Source organism: Cyclopterus lumpus, chromosome 12 (genome assembly GCF_009769545.1).
Source record: "Cyclopterus lumpus isolate fCycLum1 chromosome 12, fCycLum1.pri, whole genome shotgun sequence".
In the NCBI taxonomy this organism is placed as follows: Eukaryota; Metazoa; Chordata; class Actinopteri; order Perciformes; family Cyclopteridae; genus Cyclopterus; species Cyclopterus lumpus.
In genome coordinates, this window is record NC_046977.1 from 10,535,624 (window position 1) to 10,556,455 (window position 20,832).

The window sequence follows — 20,832 nt, forward strand, 5'->3', positions numbered from 1 at the left end:
GCCCATTTATGCAAGCATCATGTTGAAGTACCTGTACTTTACATAAGTATTTCTTGATATTTTATAATTCTACTCGTCATATTTCATAGGGAAACATTGTATGTTTTACTCTATTACATTTTATTTGAGCTTTTTATTAACATTCAAAACATTAATATAATACAACACATTTGACTACCCAGGAGCAATTTAAATTAGCCCCCAAGCAGCTACATCAATAATGTGCTGTGTCCACGTTAATGCAGCAATAATCCAATCATTTAACAAGGGCCCTATCAAAGGGGGGTGAAATTGAAATTATAAATAAGTCAAATTATGAATGCATGACTAACACAGTTTTAGGTTGTGGTATTATTACCATGAGCGCCACAGCCTAAAGCAAAGCCCTGCTGAAGTATTTTTAATTATTCATTAATGTAAATATCAGAATCAGCTTTATTAGCCAAGCAAGTGTGCATACAAGGACTTCTAGTTTTCATTACTCTCAAAACACTCGCACTGACACAGACATAACAGCTACAAACAAGGAAAACAAAGCTGAACACAAAAATAGAATATATATGAGAAGATATAATAATAAATGCTTGTAAAGGTTTTTTCTCCGATCATAAGCATAATTTCATCTTAATAGTTCCCTGGTTCATAAGTCATTGCAACATTTAAATGGACCTAATTAAACATCGGCTTCAGTTATTTTTCTCGGAAGGAAAAATACTGTTAAATAAACTCCAGGACACTTATATCCCCAGGAAAATGTGTCACTGTTACTCACTCATGCCACTTTGATAATATACTTTTTTTTGTCAATTCAAAAAGTAAAGTATGTCTCACGTTATTGCACTGTGCTTTTGTTTTTTGTTTATTGGTTTGTACCTTTCACCAAGTAAAATGAAGTGTGTGATTGTCAGCAGCAGATGGCAGTGTAGAGCTAAAGGACTCCGTGTTGTGTTTACCCATCTGTTCCTCTTCCGGTCGCCACCAGCTAACAGCAGATCATATCTGTTCAAAGTCAGCTGACAGTTGTGTGATGCTAGCATGTTAGCTTCTGAGCTAGCGAGCTCAGATTTAGTGTTTATCGAAACCGCTGCTCTCGACCAGTTGTTTTTTTCTGTTTGACCTGGACATCGATTATGTGACGAAAGCGAACAGGTTGATTAGAAACTAGCGGACGCTGTCGAACTTAAAGGGGTTTTGTTTCTAGCCGAAGCGCGAGCGACCACCCGGCGGCTAGCTCACCAACGGGCGTCTTCATGGAGAGCTTTGACGCGTTGGCTAAGCTTAAGAGTGGGAGACTCCGTCATGTGAACACTCTGTAGGCCGGCGGCTCGGGCGGAGGTCAGTGGTCATTACATGGCAACCACTGAGCAGGGCAATGGACTCGCCCCGCGGGGCACCAAGGAGAAGCTGACAGGCGACCGGAAAAGATCCGACCCGGAGATGAACGGCGGTGTCCCCGGGGAGAAACCGGTGGACAAGTACGGCTTCACAGGAGGAGCCCAGCAGCACTGCGGAGAGTCGTAAGTGGAGCTTCATGGTGCTTCATAGGTTGTCTTGTGTTCGTGGATGTATCCTGTCTCCTTTCCTCCTCGCACCTAACGCGAAGTGAAGACAGGTGAACTCAAGTCTCCAGATAAGCTGTTGGGAGAGACTGACATGTCTATGTTGATAATTCAATTAGTTTTCTATATGACAGAAAGAGAACAACACATTGATTATTCAACGTAAATAGTTGGTTTAGTACCCGGATGTTTAGCTGAATTTCTTTAAAGCAAAACTGTATTTCTACTCGTGACCTCGCGGCCTTGTCACAGTTAAGATAACAATAAACATGATATCTTTATTTTGTTGTCAATTTAAAATGTTGTGAATAAACGTCTGAGCATCCCAGATTGGGAACCACTAACATCGACTAATATAATCCATCCATCCATCCATTATCACCCACTTATCCGGGGTCGGGTCGCGGTGGCAGCAGGTTCAGCAGGCCGACCCAGGCTTCCCTCTCACCCGCAGCACTTTCCAGCTCATTCTGGGGGATCCCGAGGCGTTCCAAGGCCAGCCGGGAGATATAATCCCTCCAGCGTGTCCTCGGTCTTCCCCGGGGCCTCCTACCAGTTGGACGTGCCCGGAAAACCTCTAATGGGAGGCGTCCAGGAGGCATCCTGACTAGATGCCCGAACCACCTCAGCTGACTCCTTTCGACACGAAGGAGCAGCGACTCGACTCCAAGCTCCCCCCTGATGTCCGAGCTCCTTACCCTATCTCTAAGGCTGAGCCCGGCCACCCTACGGAGGAAGCTCATTTCGGCCGCTTGTATCCGAGATCTCGTTCTTTCGGTCACAACCCAGAGTTCGTGACCATAGGTGAGGGTTGGAACGTAGACCGACCAGTAAATGGAGAGCTTTGCCTTCCGGCTCAGCTCCCTCTTCACTAAGACGGACCGGTACAGCGCCTGTTTTACTGCTGCAGCCGCACCGATCCGCCTATCGATCTCCCGCTCCACCTTACCCTCACTCGTGAACAAGACCCCGAGATACTTGAACTCCTTCGCTTGGGGTAGGCAGTTTGCCCCCACCTGGAGGGAGCAATCCGCCGGTTTCCGGCAGAGCACCATGGCCTCAGATTTGGAGGTGCTAACTCTCATCCCTGCCGCTTCGCACTCGGCTGCAAAACGCCCCAGTGAATGCTGGAGGTCACGGTCCGAGGAGGCAAATATAATGCCATATTAATTAGTCAGTAGTCAATTCAATTCAATTCAATTCAGTTTATTTTGTATAGCCCAATATCACAAATTACAAATTTGCCTCAGAGGGCTTTACAATCTGTACACATACGACATCCCTGTCCCAGGACCTCACATTGAATCAGGAAAAACTCCCCAAAAATAACCTTTTTTTTTAGTCCTCGTTCTTACTTCCATCTGGCACCGAGCAGAGAGACCACATTATGAGTGTGCTGATCTCTCTTCACGGGCTTACAGTAATGATTGTTTTTTGGGTACTCAATGGGGCTGCCGATAATTTTGGGTCTCGGTCTATGTGCCGTTGTGGCCCCTGGATTTTATTCTTAGTCATTGGACCTACACAATATCCTACTTTGTGCTCTTCATCTGCGTTGCTTTACATCGCTGATTTTGATCCAATGGTGACACTGGAAGAACTGAGCGAACCAGGCCGCTCAGGCTCATTACCTGTCATAAGACATTTGGTGGTTGTGTTCTGATTTGATGGCATAAAGAAAACTGTCCTAATCATAGTACTTTGGACTCATTAGATCAGCCAAGTCACTGTTGTATCTATCAGAGCTTAGTGATAGACAATTTGTGTACTCGCTTTTGTGTTTCTATGCAAAAGCACCGATTTGTTTGTCAAATTCACCAGGCATGTGTCCAGTAGATCAGGACGGGAAAGTGTGTGCATAACAATATGACAGATCCCATGTTCGATAAGACTGCAGTGAAGTGAGATATGAATGTGGTTTTGTGTAGGAGGTTGTAGGGAACTGAACTAGGGGAAAGCTCTCCCACGACTTCCTGTTTTCCTTGTACTTCGCTGCCGATGGTGTCCAACCATTTGGTTTGAGGTTAGGTTTCCTGTGTGGAAAAGGAAGAAATGAGCCCCTCCGAAGACAGGATTCCCCTGTCATAAGTACAGGAAAGTGACATAGCCATTGTCCGTTTGTGTACAAATATTTAGTTTGCCTATATCTGTGACTTTGTCTCCCATCTCAACAGTGCTGAAGAAATCCCCATTGAGGTGCTGAGGCAACGCGAGGCAAAATGGCTGGAGATGCTCAACAGCTGGGACAAGTGGATGGCCAAAAAACACAAGAAGGTGTGCTTTATGAGCTGTGCATTTAATCTGACTGAATGTTCACTTCTTTCTTTCTTTGTAAAGTAAATGTGTACTTTGCAAAAGTTCATCCATGGGCATGTGTTCCTGTGGTGGCAGTTTTGTAATGGACTTAACAATATAAATTCATGTCAAAAACGTAGCTGGAAAACCTTTGATCACTCTATTATCATGACAGTTTTTTATTATTATTTCGTCTTTGATGATCAGTTGCATGTCATGTTGCAGTCAGTGACACGTTGTACTGTCTTCCAATGTCTGTGGTCATTTCTTTCTAACAGATGAAGGAGCGCTGTCAGAAGGGGGTCCCTCCATCCCTGCGTGGCCGGGCTTGGCTCTACCTCACTGGGGGCAAAGTGAGACGGGAGCAAAACCAGGGCAAATTCCAGGTCAGTCGTATGTTTGTGATTCCTGGTTCGACTTCAAACTAAAATCCTTTGTTTCATTCCTGGACAAATCGTGTTTTACAATATGTACATATATTCCTAATTTAATTGTCAAGTATATACATCACTGACAGCTCGTACATATACTCCTGGAGAGGAGCTGGACTCTCAAGTCTATTAAATTCACTGAGGCTTTGAGTTCCAGAATTGCCTGCATTATACAAAAGCTCATAACAAGTGGATTGTGGGAAAAGACTCAAAACTACGGTTATAATCCTGCAAAAGTTGACAAAATTATGTGTTTTTAGGAACTGGACAATCAGCCAGGAGATCCTAAATGGGTAGATATTATTGAGAGGGACCTCCATCGACAGTTCCCCTTCCATGAAATGTTTGCAGCGAGAGGAGGTCATGGGTAAGCACTGCCATCTAAAGGCCCGTCGTGATGCCCATTGTTGTGTTAATGTGGCCGAACATAGTTTCTTAATATAATTTACACAAGTTCATATATTCAGGCAGCAAGACCTGCTCCGCGTGTTGAAGGCTTATACTCTGCATCGCCCTGAAGAGGGTTACTGTCAGGCTCAGGCTCCCATCGCTGCTGTACTCCTCATGCATATGCCAGCAGAGGTAATCACACATTCAACCGTTCCAAACTTTTTCCTCTAATACATAATGACAGTTAATAATGGGTACTCGCTGCCTTAATGATAGGGAAGATGGATAGATAAATTGCAGGCCAATGAACTTCAAGAATGTTACCTTAAACAATACATCACTGTATAATAGTTACACATACAGTACATAATAGTCATGATGTTTTATTTTTTTCATTTCCCATTTTACCATAATAAAATCCTCCTTGTTTCCTTTCTTTGTCATAGGATGCATTCTGGGTTCTTGTCCAGATTTGTGAGAAATACCTTCCTGGATACTACAGTGCAGGGCTGGTGAGGGTCCAGACAGACGCACTGTCACATCATTTTGAAAAGAGGACTTTGGTATCATAAGACAAGCTTGAAAACATCATGTAACAGGATTACATATTAACAGTGCTCAGCATGTCAATTATTATCTATCTATCTATACATAATGCTAAAAGAAAGGAACCTATTTTCTGTTGTAGGCAAAACAAACACTCAACACAGAAGCAATGCTCAAGATTTATTGCTCAAATAGATTCCACCTGCTTTTAAAATTCTTGAAAGCATCAAATGTTTTTAATGCGCCACACAGAAGTTTTAAAGATAAGTCAGTTAACTTCTGTTTTTAGAGTCAGGTCATATGGCTGGTGGGGGTGTTAGATTTCTCAGGCCAGCTTGTCTCCAACTTGACACTAATGTGCTAACGACTTAATAACATGAGGTGGAGACTACAAGGACGAGATAATCTGAAAATAAGATTAATCGCTCTCGCGCGAGCCACTGACTGCTCTTCCATGTGGTCTCCACAGGAGGCGATCCAGCTGGACGGGGAGATCCTGTACGCCCTGCTGCGGCGGGTGTCTCCTGTGGCCCACCGTCACCTGAAGAAGCACAAGCTGGAGCCCATCCTGTACATGACCGAGTGGTTCATGTGCGCCTTCTCTCGAACTCTGCCGTGGGCCTCGGTGCTTCGGGTCTGGGACATGTTCCTTTGTGAGGGTGAGATACTACGCTGATGGAACAATTACTGATATGTTATTTACGGCACATGGAAACAACATGATGTCAAAGTGGTTTCCCCTGATTTTACTAGTCACCTCCACAGAGATTAAGAGAGAATATGACTCATATCTCAGGGACAGCAGCTTTGTTTGATTGTATAATAAATTATCTTTTTTTTTTAGGTAAATGCACAATAACGGCATTTCATTTTCCTCCATGCTAGTCAAGTGCATATTATCCTTCTGTTTAATTTGACCTGTAAAACACCAGAGCATGATTAGAGTAACAAGGCACAGGTTGAATACCTGAGTTTGGGATAATGACTACGACAATATATATGAAATAATTCACCACACTGCAAGATTGTTGCATCCAATACTAGTGACAACAGCACAGTTATCCATCTAAATGAATTGGTCTGCAGAATTTTAGTCAGCTCTCAGATGGCCCCTCTGTTAAGATACAAGTGCCTTCTGCTGCCTGTTGTCTGATGTGCTGCTCTTCTCAGGAGTAAAAATAATTTTTCGAGTGGGCCTGGTCCTCCTAAAGTCCATGTTGGGATCCCAAGAGAAACTGAAGGCCTGTCAAGGTCTCTATGAAACAATGGAGCTGCTCCGAGCTATACGGCCACAGTATATGGAAGAAGCCTTCCTGGTGGAGGAGGTACAGTAATACTCTGTTACTCACTGTATTGTTTTGACCCAGTCCCGACTGTTACGGTTGTCTTTCTCTTTGACTTTGCTCTCTTGTGGTTGTGCTTACAGCCGTGTTAAAATACTTGACCCATAATGCGCTGGAAGACTTTGACCTCTAAACCCAGGCATCACTCACATGTGATTCACGCTCATTCTCCCCTTTTCGTTTCAGATTATTGAGTTAATGGTGTCTGAGAAAGACATAGAAAAGGAGCACCATGCTCAGCTTCGGCACTGGAAGGAGACTCATGGAGATCTACACTGCAAGTCCCCTCCCAGGGTCCACGGCGCGAAGGCCATCATGGCTGCCGAGCCGCCCAGTCGGCAGGACCTGAGACAGAGGCCTACCTTCATTGTAGAGTCTCCTTTGGCACCCCAGACCGATAGGGTGAGAGCAGAGGCCTCCAAGGAGAATGGAAAGAGTAAAGCGGAACAACAGAAAACAATCAAACCGCCACAGGAGACTGCTAATCCTTACTTTCCTCCCGGTGACCCCTCACCTTTCCTCAATCACATGACTGTAAAAGCGTCCAAAGAGAGTCTGAGCAGTGCAGAGCATGACACGTACCTGTAGCAGGGTAAGTGTCGCCAGTTTATTAACATAAACCATTCTACACGGCCTTTACTAACTTACTCATCAGTTTTCAATCAAATGTATCCCACCACAGTGAAAGACGAACCTTTCCATGATTGACTGACTGTCTGTGGCAGTCGTGACTGTGACAGGTCTTTAGAAAAAAGAAAAAAAGACATTGCTCAGATTACTAAGCAGTCTCTGTATTACTCAACCCATGTTTGGGTGTGATTTCATGTATACAGGTTTTCTATTTACTCTGCTTTTCGCTACAGTCGTAGACATTGAGCATTAAAGTATATGGAACTCATAAATGACTGAACATGTGGGCATTTACACTTACTAACTCAGCCACTGCTGCTAATGACCTTTTTAAATTGACCTCCTAGATTCTTTCCTTTGTTATAAATGAAGTCTGATTTTGTCTCAGTGGATGAGATCTTTTCTCGAGCACTTTACCTTTTTATAGTCTTCCTCTTTGGTAGTCGCTACGTTGCCAATGCCAACGCAGAGATTTATATTTGTCCTGCTTTGATAGACTCGCACTAAGACACACAGTTTATCCGTCGGTCTCTTTAGACTCTTATGCTGCATCCAGTTTGTCTTTGCTGGTGTTGAACACTAGAGGGCGCTCTGAGATTATCTCACAGCCGTCTTTGTAAAGAGTGAACACTAACACAATGAAGGAAGAAGTGTGAAGGGACTTTTTGTACCACTAAGCCAAAGATTTGTAATGCATATTTTTACAATATATTTTGTCCAAGTTGTTTGTGATATCATATTGTGATACAGTACCGGATGATTAGGAGAGAATCAGGTTTATGTTTATGTTGTGAATGAGAAATGATAAAATGCCATTTTGAAGAACGCCAATACAAAGCAGTTCTTTTTGTTTGTTTTTTACAATCATGCCTCAAGGTTTGTGGGTCATTAGACTTCAAGATATCTAATCTTACTATAAAAGACAAAGAAAGCATTCAGACCGGTCCAAACACTTAAAATGCTTTTTACATTTGAAACCAGGAAGTCCCACTGAAATGTGCTGCAACGCCTGGTATGGACGAAACCGCTTCAAACAAGATACAAAAAAAGTACAAATCCAAAAACTACAAACTAATTATAAAGTACAAGTGTTATCTTTATCAGTTATTTTCTATGGCATTATTTAGCTGAGCATGGATAGAAACAGAGTATCTTTGCTATTTGAAATCTGTGTAGATAATAAACTAAACTATCAAAAAAAAAGTGTATGAAAAAAAGTTGAGGGAGCCATAAATCTTTGACATTAACTAAACCGTATGTGTTGATACTAATTGTATCTGAGATTACTGAATTAAGAAATAGTTTTGGTGATTTCAGAAGCATTTTGCTCCCAGTCCAGGTAATTCCTTTATTAATTACATGTGTAACTGAACCTCGGATTATTGTCTGTTAACGTTTTCATAATGTCAAATCGTTGCAGTTATATGTTGATTTTGAACGCTGTGGAGATTTTTCTGAAGTATATGCTACGGGTTTTCATTCTGTCTTTTAGGAAGTACTGGTTACCGGCTTTCTGTACTGTCATGTAGATGGTGCCACTGAGCTTCATCCAGGGATTCAAATCATTCTGTAGGATACAGGATATATACTGTAGAATATACTGTACGTTTCTTTACAAACATTCAGTGTCCAACAAAAATATATATCAGGGATGTTGAGGAATCATTTTTCCGAATCATTGCGTATTCTGCGGTTTTCATCAGTGTGTGTGTGTGTGTGTGTGTGTGTGTGTGTGTATATATATATATATATATATATATATATATATATATATATATATATATATATGACGTTATCTTGGATCTGTTTGCTTATTTGATTTTAAATCATCTTTTCATATCACGCTGTTTATTCCAAATTACATTTAAATCAATAAAACTTTAAACTCTTAGCTTGTGTGAATATGTCGTGTTTTTCCATTTTTATTGTGACATCAAAATCCACTTCTTTTTGCCTTCTTTTAATATGAAACAAAGAAGATGAGACACAGATTGGTCTGAACAAGCAGGATTTCAATACACCCTGTGTTATCATTCAGCGCCCTCACACCCGCCCGCCCGCCCTCACCCACGCAGCAGCACACTTCCTTGGACACCTGTTTCTCCGGCTCTTTCAGCTCTTTGAGGAATTTGCATCTCAAATAGGGCTGATTCCCACAGTACCATCCAAAGCGCCTCGCCCAGCCACTTGCCTTTGGTCTCTGAATGGAGTCTCCTGCATGTATATAGGCCTTTTTCTTCTTCTTCTTCGACAAGGTTCGGCCACAGTCCAAGAACATGACAGCGAAGAGCTCTCTCCTCTACATTTCAATTGACCAAACCAATAAAACCGCCCCACTGTTTCAATTTAATTAAGTACGAGATATATCCCTTTAGATATAAATCCCATTACTACTGTCAGTTATTTTGGTGGTCTTATTATGTCTCCATACTTCTACCCTATTTTAATTAGAGAGAATACACTCACTCTGTGAAGGACTTTGTGTGTCACTTGTCTGAGGATGCATGTCATTAAATGTTTGTATTTCTTGCTCCTCGTCATCTCTTTTGTGCCTTTCGATGTCTGTCAACAATGTTAGCTTCTCACCCCTTCTCCACCCTTCACCTCGACCCCACCCTGGCCCCCACCTGTCTGCCCCTCCCTGTGCTGGTGCTCACTGACATTCAGTAGAGCGGAGCCGAGACCAGAGAGGATGTAATGGGAGACTGGCTGGTCTGCAGAGGAGGAGGAGACGTGATGCAGACGTTCCCCTATAACCACTCTCACAGAAAAGAGCAGAGTATTTGTAGCTTATGTAGTACAATAGCTTGTTGCCGGGGCAGTGTTGTATACAAGAACATCATGGTACACTCACGAGATTGAGGGAATGAGTGGTGTCTTGGTGCATTTCTCCCGGTTTGGAGTGGCCACTTCTCCCACTTGGTGTGGCGGCTGAAGCCGCGCTCAGACTGAGAATAGGTGTTCAAATAAAACACTAGGAGCCATGTTGGTGTGGAAGTGTTGCTACTAGTACTGGTGGAAAGATGAAATATGATCCAGGCAGTCCAGTTTGAGTGATACACTCCGTCTGTGGACTTTAAGACTCATCAGACGCAGAAACCAGACACAGCAGTTTATTGTACTCTGAGACTGGGTTTTAAAACTCTGGAAAGAAAAAAATAATGTTATCTTCCAACCCGATGATTGCGAGGTTCGCATTACAAAGTAATCTACCAGGAAAGTTGGTTGTGGAATGACATTGCATCATATTGAAGGAAGAATTGACCACGCTTCTGGGTGACACCGAATAAAATGTAACCATAATCCCAGCTGCCCCAATGCAGTGGTCTCATTGCAGTCACTGAGGAGACTGCGCTTTCTGAGAAAGTGTTACTGAAGACGGAGTAGACGGAACAAGTTGTAAACCGAAATTATACTTTCCCTGTGCACATGGCTGCTAGGGTCTTCATGGCACACATTCGGAAAATGTACGTTCGTTTTTCGTTTGCACAACCATATCTAAAGCGCATGCACTGAATGTGTGTAAGCAGATACCCCATTCGTGTGATGTCTGTTAATACACTGTAGCTGTTTATGTGTGTGTGTGTGTGTGGGGGGGGGGCTATAGTGAGGTGGAAGATCTCATGAGAACATATGTGTGAAGCGTCTGGGAGATTAAAGTCTGGCCTTCATGAGCTGTAAAGCTCCTATAAAGCTTTTTGGGTAACAACGACTGAGGGTCTGCACCTTTATCCCCGGGCTGCATCCCCCATCGTGCCCTCTGCCCAAAGAAGGATTAAAAGGGGTAGAGTCAGGGGCACAAAACAAAAAACACAACTGTGACCCGTTGATAATGGTCTGAATGGTTCAATTGGATTGCAGCTGCAATGCCTTTTCTGCAGTTTGTGATGGTATGCATGAAGTGATTTTCATCTAATACAATATAGTGCAATAAATATATATAGAATAGAATAGTATAAAATCATATTGTCTGTACCCTGTTTATGTGAGTGAAAGGGACTGGGAACTCACTGTTGCTGCTATTTGGGACTTTTCCATGTTTTGGGGGAAAGGCTTTGATGAACAGTTTCAAGTAGCGGACCTGCACGCGTGTGACAGGAAGCAGCGTCCGAGTGGAAGGTGTCGGAGGTCAGACAGATGCTCGTTCAAAGAACAGTGGACAGGACGTGTGTGTCCTTTATGGCTCTCCTCAGGATAACAGTAGCTGGATCTCTAATGATCTCAGATCCATCAAGGTTTTTGACACTGGGTTATGATTCGTAATGGGAAATGATACGCCGGTGATCCCCCTCATCTCCTTCACATTACGGTCCAAGCAGAATAATGAATCACCATATTGACTTAATTATAGCTACTGCTTAGCAACTTCAGATCCACATCCAAGTTATTGTTCCTGTGAAAGGGTAGTCTTCTGTTTAAAAAGTAACACATTTGAATGCGGGACTTAAGGTCATTGATTCTGCTCGCACTTAAATGGAAGTTATTTCTTAAAATATGTGTAAATGCTTTGTAGCTGGAGCTCAGCTACGCAATGCAATAGATCGAGTTATGTCTGGTGCTCGGTGGCTTAACGTCGTGGGAACTTTTGTCTCTTGTAGTTTAAGTCAGTGCAAAAGCAAACTGTTTCTTTTCTTTTCACAATGAGGCCTTTCAGTCAAAGACTTGGACAAAGTCCTACTTTTAGTTAGATTCTCTAACGTGGATTACTCAAAGTCTCTGTATTTTGGTGTTGGGCAGCTAGTTTTTTCCTGTTTGCATCTGATTCAGAATCCTACAAATAATCTTCTGGCTTTTTTCACTTGATTTCAGTATGTTTGAAGTTGGCCCGGCTCCTGGTTACACATTATACAACCACCGTATCAGGTTCTCTGTTTTAGGGACCTTGTTGTGACCTCTGAACTGCTGAACTGCCTTTTTACCTCTTGTCCAACTGTTTCTGAAAAGTACTTGCTTTTATTTTGGAGGATTCCTGATTTGTCTCTAACGTGTTTTTATATGTTTATTTGCAGAATCGAAAGGTTTTTTACTTTGTCTTAAATATATTTAATGTGGACGGTAACATTGCGCACAACTCCAAATCTTAAAAGAATATTGGGTGCATGATGGTAGCAAGGATTATTGATTATTCATCAGCACATTTAAAATATTGAGCACTGCCTCATAACTTAAAAAAATATAACCATAATAGCAATTATTTGTGGCTAAATCTTTTTTTTTTTTTTTAACATATGATTCCAGTAGTTGAGGATATTTACTCTAACACAATGACATTGTAAATCAGATACCCAACACATACTGTATGTTCATTCGTAATAAAAAAAAGAAGAAATGTCCTGTGACATATTATGAATGGCGCGGCTGTCTTCAAGGGTTTTTGTGGCCTTGCACCATTTATTTGCTGCATGTTTATCTCTTCGCCGGGGATGTTTGTTAGCTTGCTGATTCTGTGTTGGTGTGTTTGACCTAATCTGTAGTGATTTGAAGTCACTTCCTGCCATTGTTGTGTCACATGCCCGCTGTCTCCTCTCTTCCTGTCCATCTAGTCCCCCCTTTCCCCCGTCAAGGAAGCCGGCGGCTGAGAGAGGATACACAGGAGGGGTGGGGGCAGTGGTGTGAGTGTGTGCGAGCGTGTGGGTGCATGCGTGTGTGTGCATGTGTGTGTGTGTGAGAGAGAGAATAAGAGAGCTCTGCCCTGATAAACCTGGGCCAGACCTGTCTGGGTCCGACTGATATTGATGGTGAGCAGGAGACGCACAAGCAGCCAGGCATGAGAGAAACAGACGGATAATAAGACCAAAACATTGTAATAATTGGGCTTTTTTGCCCATTGTGAAATATATTGAGCTTGGGATCAAACCGTGATCTGCAGGAGAGCTCCACAGACACTGACCATCAACGTTTCCTGCAAAAATAAATAGTTAAAGGATCATGTAGGTTATTACAAACTTGGATCGCAGGCTGAAACTAAAGTAGCCTGAACCTTATTTCTGCATTCATTGTGTGTGTTTTTGTGTACGTGTTCTTCAGCGAGAGAGAGAGTGAGAGAGAGAGAGAGTTAAGGGATGTGTGTCTCAATGCACATCAGCAAGTGACCTCATAACCTGTTATAATTGAGACTAATGGCAAAAGCATATGGGCGTCAAGACCTTTGGTTTGAGGTTACAATAGCTTATTGTATTGCGTCCAGCGGAGTCATGGGTATTACATAGTGTGTGTGAACTTGTTGGATTGCGTTTTATGCATGTGTGTACGTGTGTGTGTGTACATCTCTCAGCCTGTAAACTAAACTGGAGGCTTGTGTTTCAAAACTTCTGTGATGCTCGGACAGCCATAAAAATCTATAAAACAGTTCATGTTACATGTAAAGGATAAAAGACTTTATAAATTCTGCAGTGCATTTTAGAATAGTTCACACAGTTTTGTTCTCCGGCCCATCACTGTTTCACAGGATTTTGAGAATAATATAATTCTTAAATCCAGAAAGAGGAGAGCAGGGAAGTTTCTCGCATGCTGGACGTTCCTCACAGGAAGTGGGAAATGCGGGTTTTCCTGCAGTGTTCTGGAGTTTAAACAGCAGAGACTTTATCTCTGTTATTCACAAGTGGTTTGGTTCATCCTACTTATTTATGTGTTTAACATTATTGTCAAAGTTTGTAATTCAGTTTATGTTGTGCAATAAAGCATGCTGAGCAGTGTTACTACAATGCTTCTAAATGTTAAATGAACCTCTGGTTGAAACTCAGTCCTGCGTGAGAGACGAGGACACGCCCCCGTCTTTCTCTATTTGTTATATTTTCAATGTTGACCCTGGAGTTTGAGCTATTTATACCTTTTCATGAAAACAGTTTGGGATTTCCCTCTCCTGTCCTCGGATTTATATTAGATAAACAATTGTGTTCAGCTGCTGTACTGGAACAAGAAGACAACAACATCTTGAAAGCAGGAAGGTTTATATCAACAGAGTCCTCCGGCTGCCTGACCCACAAACAGAAAACAGTATTTGGACATCCATGTGTGTGTGAGCTGCTGATTCAGAATAGCTGCTGCTGCCCTGGATGAGGGACTGCAGTGCCGTGGGGGTCAGCAGGGCCGTAAGGTCATAAAAACATCACGTGTGTGTGCTGAGTGAGGTCAAGGAAGTGCACGTTATCTTATAGATACAAACTCAGCCCGAAGACTGCACCGGCTGCTTCCTGACATATAAAACGAGTAAGACCTGGACCCTTTTTTCCACAAGTCTCTACATTTTGGCTGTCATGACCCTGAAGAGCACAAGCCAAGTGGACAATAAATTATGATTGAGGAAAAGAAGAAGCAATGTATAACGTAATCTATTTGCGGCGCTTATTACTTTATCGTGCTTAAATTGAAATTAGAGCTGATTTAATTTGTTGTGTTTCTGGAGTAAGGACTCGGGCCGGTTTAGACTGAGAATCTATTCTTGGCCAGTTCCAATACCCATAAATGAAACGCACTGTTCATTTAACCTGGCACCAGTGAGCAGAGACAACCTGTTCATTTGAATGAGGCCGGTCCGTCGTCGCATCTCCAGCAAGTCATCCAGGAAAACCGTTGCACCAGGCTCACCCGTTACCACAACACAACATAACATCATCCGCACATTCCTTAGACTGTCTCACCACTATACCTGAAGCAGAGACACGCCCCTAATGCTGTTTTCCCTATACGCAATAAAACGTGTATAGTATCGTTTTGTATTCTGTTCTGTCATGCCCAATGATACCCGATCCTATTCCATGCACCAACTTCAGGAGACCCACACACATTTGATCTCCTACAGTCTGCCATGCCACGAGCAAGTTGCTGCTATATCATTTGCAGATGCTTCAAAGAGCATTTAAGGTATTTTTCTTACATGCAAAAGGCTATAAAACTCTAGCTGAAGCCACATTAGTCTTCACTGGAATAGTAAGAAAAGGTTCTGGTAGAATGTGTGTCTTGACAAGCTGGTGTCAATAACCTCACCGTCTTTGCCAGAAAAAAAGGGAGATGTTTAGCATGCGGTCACGACACCCAAATGTTGAAGCTTTCTAGCCGTGCTGCTGGAAGTGTTGCCTTTGACAGCGTTGAGATCATTAAAAGAGAAGATCAGACTGTTGATGTGATTGGTCATGTAAATTGTGCTGGCTCAGGTGTTTGCCCGTGGGTCTGCCTATCGTCAGGGCTGCCGAGCTATCAGGTCAGACGTGTGATATCATGAATTTTCAGACGAGTTCGAGTCTGACTCAGAGTTGGTCCGATTGCAAACAAAGTCTTAAGGAACCAGCTGCCTCGGTGTGGGGGGGGGGGGGGGGCGTGCATGTGTTCTGTGACAGCTTAACACACACATCAAACAACTGTCAGACCCCCGACAGCCCTCACACACACCTAGACAACAAGAACACACACCTCGCGCTCTTTTGGCACAGCGAGTATCCCCAAAAGCAGACCCATAAACTAGCAAGCCCAAAAAGGTCACGATAAGAGATCAAAGAGATGCTCTGCCGCTCACACAGACTGTCACTGTAGTGAGTGTGTTTGTGTCTTTTCGCCTAATGTGTATATTCTGTGGAGCAAGTACTCATCCTTTTCGATAACGCAGGGTATGCAGGACTGATGAAACGCCTTGGTGTGGTTGAATAAGAGTGCATAAACACACAAGGAATGTGTTGGTGCCTTCAAGGTGTGTGGTTCACAGCACATGGCCACACATGAGAGGACAGCGACAACAACAACGACAATCAATTAGAGACACAGGTGGGCTGCTAAGAGGACAAACATGAGCTGGACGCAGTTCTCTGGGGTCGCTGAGTGAAATGATGGAGGCTCTTCAAGGAGGGTTAAGCTCAGTCCAGTTGGAACCCGTCACTCCGAAAAAGCCAAAAAGAGGAAGAATTGGTATTTTTGTTTTGCTGTGCGTCAGATGCATCTCTATCTGCAGCAAGACTGTTTTCTTTTATTCCGTGTTTCTTATCCTGCCTTTGTAATACTGCTCTTAGGATGATGGCTAATGAGGGGATTTTGGAGGGGAAAAAAGTGAGTGGGTGGATCGATGTATTCATCAAGGCCTTATGTTTTATTTAGCTTTATATTCACATCCCTGTCAGCGAACACAGCTAAAAACAGACCTCAGTCCCACCAGAGCACAGATAGGAAGCTTGCTTTATGCTTTTTTTCCTGTTCTGCCGGACGGACAAAGAGCTGGACGGACAATCAACCGAGTGAGAGAGCACCGGATTCAGGATGAGGCACACAAACACTAACCCATCAGTTTAATTTAACAAATGCAACAAGATCGCATCGCAATAACTGGCAACAACAAACAGTTCTCTGAGAGTAAATGACGTTGGTGAAAGCAGAGGAAGGCGGGAATGAATCCTCGTCGTCATAATCAGAGGAAGGCGGAGATGAGCGGGGGGGGGGGGGGGGGGGGGGGGGGGGGGGGGGGGGGGGCGGTGGGGGGGGGGGGGGGGGGGGGGGCGGATGGGGAGGATGGAGGGGTGGAGGAAGGGATTCAGCAGAGGAAAAGATTGTTGAGTGATACAGTAGTTGTGTCTAAAGGTTGTTGCCCCGGCGCCAGTGCTGCCTTTCTGCTGATAGACGGAGCAGACTGGAGACTGAGCCGACCCACCTGGGCCAACAAATACACCCGAGAGACGGCAGGGAAAGAGAGAAGAAGAGTGTGACTTGCATGACCTCCTAATAATGCTTTTCCTCTTAGCTTTAAAGTATTTTAGTATCTCTGGAAACGTTCCGCAATAAAAAAAGTGTATGAGAGTATGAAGTTTTGTAACTTAAAACAATGTTTGGCTGCAAGTTTAAATGTTCAAAAGTGCAAATAGTGATACAAATATATCGCATTACAATATTGGCCCCCAGTGTTGCTTGTCTTTATGCATTTGAATGTTAGAATACAGGACTTTATATATATATATATATATATATATATATATATATATATGATCTTTTATTGTTAATTTTTATTCATTTATGTCTTTATTAAATTAAATTAATAATTTCACTGCAGCCCACTGCTCCTTAATAACTAAGGATGGGTCAAATGCAGAGAGGAATTTCCCCACTGAGATTAATAAAAATGTCTTTCTTCTTTCTAATTGTTAATTTCGCTTTATCATTTTATTTTATTTTATCCATGTACTTGTTCATTGGTGACCTACATTTTTCTATTCATAAATCTTGCCAATTTGAAAAAGTTGAAAAATAATTATAGTACTTTAATTTAAGATTGTTAAACATGTTTCTAAGCATTTAGCTTTTGCCTTAATGCTTGGTATTATTATTTTTAATTAAAGGTCTGAGGTTAAAGTTTATTTGAACCTGCAGTTCATTAGCTGTATGTTGACTTCAGTTTGTGGTCTAACTTGTACGAGCATGTACAGACATGCAAAAAACAGACATAGAAATGTAAATAGTGCAGCAGGAAGTGCTCCGGTGCCAGAAGGACTCTCGATTGATATTGAAATTGACTACTTCTTGAAAGTCATGCTCAGACTTGACTCAGGGTCTACTGTCCGAACATGTCTAAGTAACTATCAGGCCGAAAGTAAATCAATTGTTGCAATTATATAAGTTGGAAAAGATTTATACTTTGGAGAGTTTTATATCCCCCCTGAATTCATGTCGCCCATATATTTACAGCTTTATAAATAAAATGTGGAAATAGGGGATATTCTAAAAGTAGTATTACTAGCAAGAAAATACTAGCATTTTCAACTTATATTATGCATTAAAGTGACTCCCCTATACATTATATTGTATACAAACAAAAATGAATGGAAAGAGAGGTGGGCGTCTATGCGGTGAGAGAGTGCGTTCTTCAGAGCAGAAAGGAGGAGGGCAGTGGTAGGGGAGGAGGAGCCTCCTGGGAGGGTCTGGGTCGGGGGTATATAAGTGTGGGCAGATTTCACAGATATCAGAGTGCTGATGACTATTGCGGATCTATCTGCACCAAACAGATTGTTCCTGAACTTAAAAGAAAAGGATAATAACACAAAATAGAGATGGATCCCACTGAAGATTATTACTACGACTACGAGGAGACAGAAAACTCCACCATGTGTGACTATTCTGAGTGGACACCATCGTACTCCGTCATCCCCGTGCTGTACATGCTTATTTTCATCCTCGGCCTCTCCGGAAACGGGGTGGTGATCTTCACCGTGTGGAGGGCACAGGGTAAGCGGCGAGCTGCTGACGTCTACATCGGCAACCTGGCCCTGGCCGACCTCACCTTTGTGGTCACTCTGCCCTTGTGGGCCGTTTACACCGCCATGGGCTACCACTGGCCCTTTGGAGTGGCCCTGTGTAAGATCAGCAGCTACGTGGTCCTGCTCAACATGTATGCCAGCGTCTTCTGCCTTACCTGCATGAGCTTTGACCGCTACTTGGCCATAGTCCACTCCTTGTCCAGCACCCAGCTGCGCACCCGAGGCCACATGCAAGCCTGCCTGACAGCCATCTGGCTGCTGTCTGGTCTCTTGGCTGCCCCGACTCTGATCTTTCGCACCACCAAATATGAACTAACCAGCAACCGCACGTCCTGCGTCATGGACTTCAGCCTGGTGATGACAAGGAAAAATCAAGAGAACCTGTGGATCGCTGGTCTCAGCATCTCCTCCTCAGCTCTGGGCTTTCTTCTCCCTTTCTTGGCGATGATGGTGTGCTACGGCTTCATCGGCTGCACCGTCACCCGTCACTTCAACACCCTGCGCAAAGAGGACCAGCGTAAGAGGAGGCTGCTGAAGATCATCACCACGCTGGTAGTGGTGTTTGCCGCCTGCTGGATGCCCTTCCACATTGTGAAGAGCGCTGACGCCCTCTCCTACCTGGAGTGGTTTCCCACCACCTGCTCTTTCCTGCGCTTCCTGCTGCTGGCTCACCCCTACGCCACCTGCCTGGCCTACGTCAACAGCTGCCTGAACCCCTTTCTGTACGCCTTCTTCGACCTGCGCTTCAGATCCCAGTGTCTGTGCTTGCTCAACCTGAAGAAGTCCTTGCATGCGAGTCCCGCCAGCTCCCTGTCCTCTCAGAAGACAGAGGCTTAGTCTCTGGCCACCAAGGTGTGACGACTGAGGGCCCAGACGCATGCTGGGGAAGAAGTGAACAATGCAGAATAAAGCAGGTAAAGCAAAACAGCGGAGAGGGATAGCTCACGGATCGGGTCCTCGGTCCATTTCGGAGTGTCACCCTTGCTCCTCTCTGACTCTGGACTTCTGTAGCCAATTGCCTGAAGACGACAGTCAGGTTTGTGGTTTTGGGGTCTGACCACACTCAAACTCCAGCCTCACTTTCAGGAACAGGGGTGCAAAACTGAACTATACTCCAAGGGACCAAGCATAAGCCAGAGTTTTAAAAAAAAAAGTGGAATGTATTTGAAATGGAACACATGCTTGTGTGCTTCTCCTGTGGACTTTTATGCAAAAATCTTGAGCTTTTGAACTCCGCAATCCTGTCGTCCAGTCACACATTTGCCCCCGCTGTTTTCATTTGTAAGCACTTGAGGTGTGCCCCCACTCTCACAGCCAGCAGTGTTACATATGTGTATGTTTGTGTGTAGAAAGGATGTGCCAGTTGGTAAGAGGTGTTGGAGTCTGATAAGAGTGTTGTAAGGAGATACGGGGATAGTGGGAGAGGGGTGGCGGGTGGGGGGTCCCAGACAGACAGACAGACAGACAGATGGCAGCTGACACATTTTTTCAGGCTGGTGGAGGGCCAATTAAAAGGTGACTGCTTTGACAGTCTGCGGTTGTGTGTGTGTGTGTGTGTGTGTGTGTGTGTGGGTGTGAAGGAATGAGTTGTTTTTTTGCATCAGGATGGCAATGAATGTGTTCCTGAGACAAGTATTTTGTGAATACACATCATTTTGAATTGATTGTCTATGATTTGTAATTAAAAAAAAGTGCTTTGAAAAAACCCAAACACTCTGTCTCCCTGTGTCACTTGTGATAGCTTGTTAAGTCTTGCTGGAATGTATTTTCTCCTATCCAGTGAATGTGCTTCTTCCTGTTAGTGCACTGCTCAGGGCAGGCAGTCTCCCTCCTATTGTGTTTCGCAGGGCCGAAATCAAAGCATGTGTCTGCAGGAAATGCAAGTTTGACTTCTGTTTCTCTCTTCCAGCATGTTTGTTTTTTATCCCCTTTACAGTTCACTCACACAAACAGTGAGAACAAAAGTCTCTAAATTGGATCACTCACAGGACATTTGGCTTTGGTCCAGAGATGTTTAAGTCTCAAGTGTTAATTACCACAACATTATTTTTATGTTCCAAAATCCCAGCATACACCGAAATGTGTCTCTGTTGTTAGTTCATCATAATTAAGCATATAGCTGAATGTCTTGTTTTTAGCGAACGCACACCACAACAGGTTGCTGAGCTTTAGAATTCAACAATTTTGACCGCAAAGAGCTTTTTACAGGATGTAATCAGCAACAGCAGGGAGACAGAAGGATTGAACTAATCCTGGGTTACTAATTCGTAGTGGGAGCCGACTATCTGACCCTGTGTGTTGCCTGTGACAGAGACGCTTAGTTTTAATCACCTACAATTACAGTTTGCTACAGTGGGCCATTTAGTTAGGGTGGGTAAAGGTTTTAGTAAATGGGACAAAAGTCATGCGT

At 43.5% G+C, this 20,832-nt stretch overlaps 2 protein-coding genes across 3 annotated transcripts; both read left to right on the forward strand.

Annotated features, from left to right (window-relative positions):
- The first annotated feature begins 982 nt into the window (after window positions 1-982).
- Window positions 983-8,924, forward strand: tbc1d10ab (TBC1 domain family, member 10Ab). 2 transcript variants are annotated; one of them, XM_034546913.1, is made up of 10 exons: window positions 1,351-1,517; window positions 3,734-3,833; window positions 4,133-4,240; window positions 4,546-4,652; window positions 4,753-4,867; window positions 5,122-5,187; window positions 5,691-5,880; window positions 6,392-6,546; window positions 6,751-7,156; window positions 8,176-8,924. In XM_034546913.1, the coding sequence occupies exons 1-9, from the start codon at window positions 1,351-1,353 to the stop codon at window positions 7,150-7,152; spliced, it is 1,410 nt and encodes a 469-aa protein (XP_034402804.1). In that variant the 3' UTR covers window positions 7,153-7,156; window positions 8,176-8,924. The 2 variants fall into 2 exon arrangements, with proteins under 2 accessions (XP_034402803.1, XP_034402804.1); XM_034546912.1 differs by lacking the exon at window positions 8,176-8,924 and having other exon boundaries at window positions 983-1,517; window positions 6,751-8,025.
- Window positions 8,925-18,117: 9,193 nt separating this feature from the next.
- aplnrb (apelin receptor b) lies at window positions 18,118-20,133 on the forward strand. Its single transcript, XM_034547542.1, has one exon. It carries the CDS (start codon window positions 18,216-18,218, stop codon window positions 19,257-19,259), a length of 1,044 nt encoding a protein of 347 aa, XP_034403433.1. The 5' UTR covers window positions 18,118-18,215; the 3' UTR covers window positions 19,260-20,133.
- Window positions 20,134-20,832: the final 699 nt, after the last annotated feature.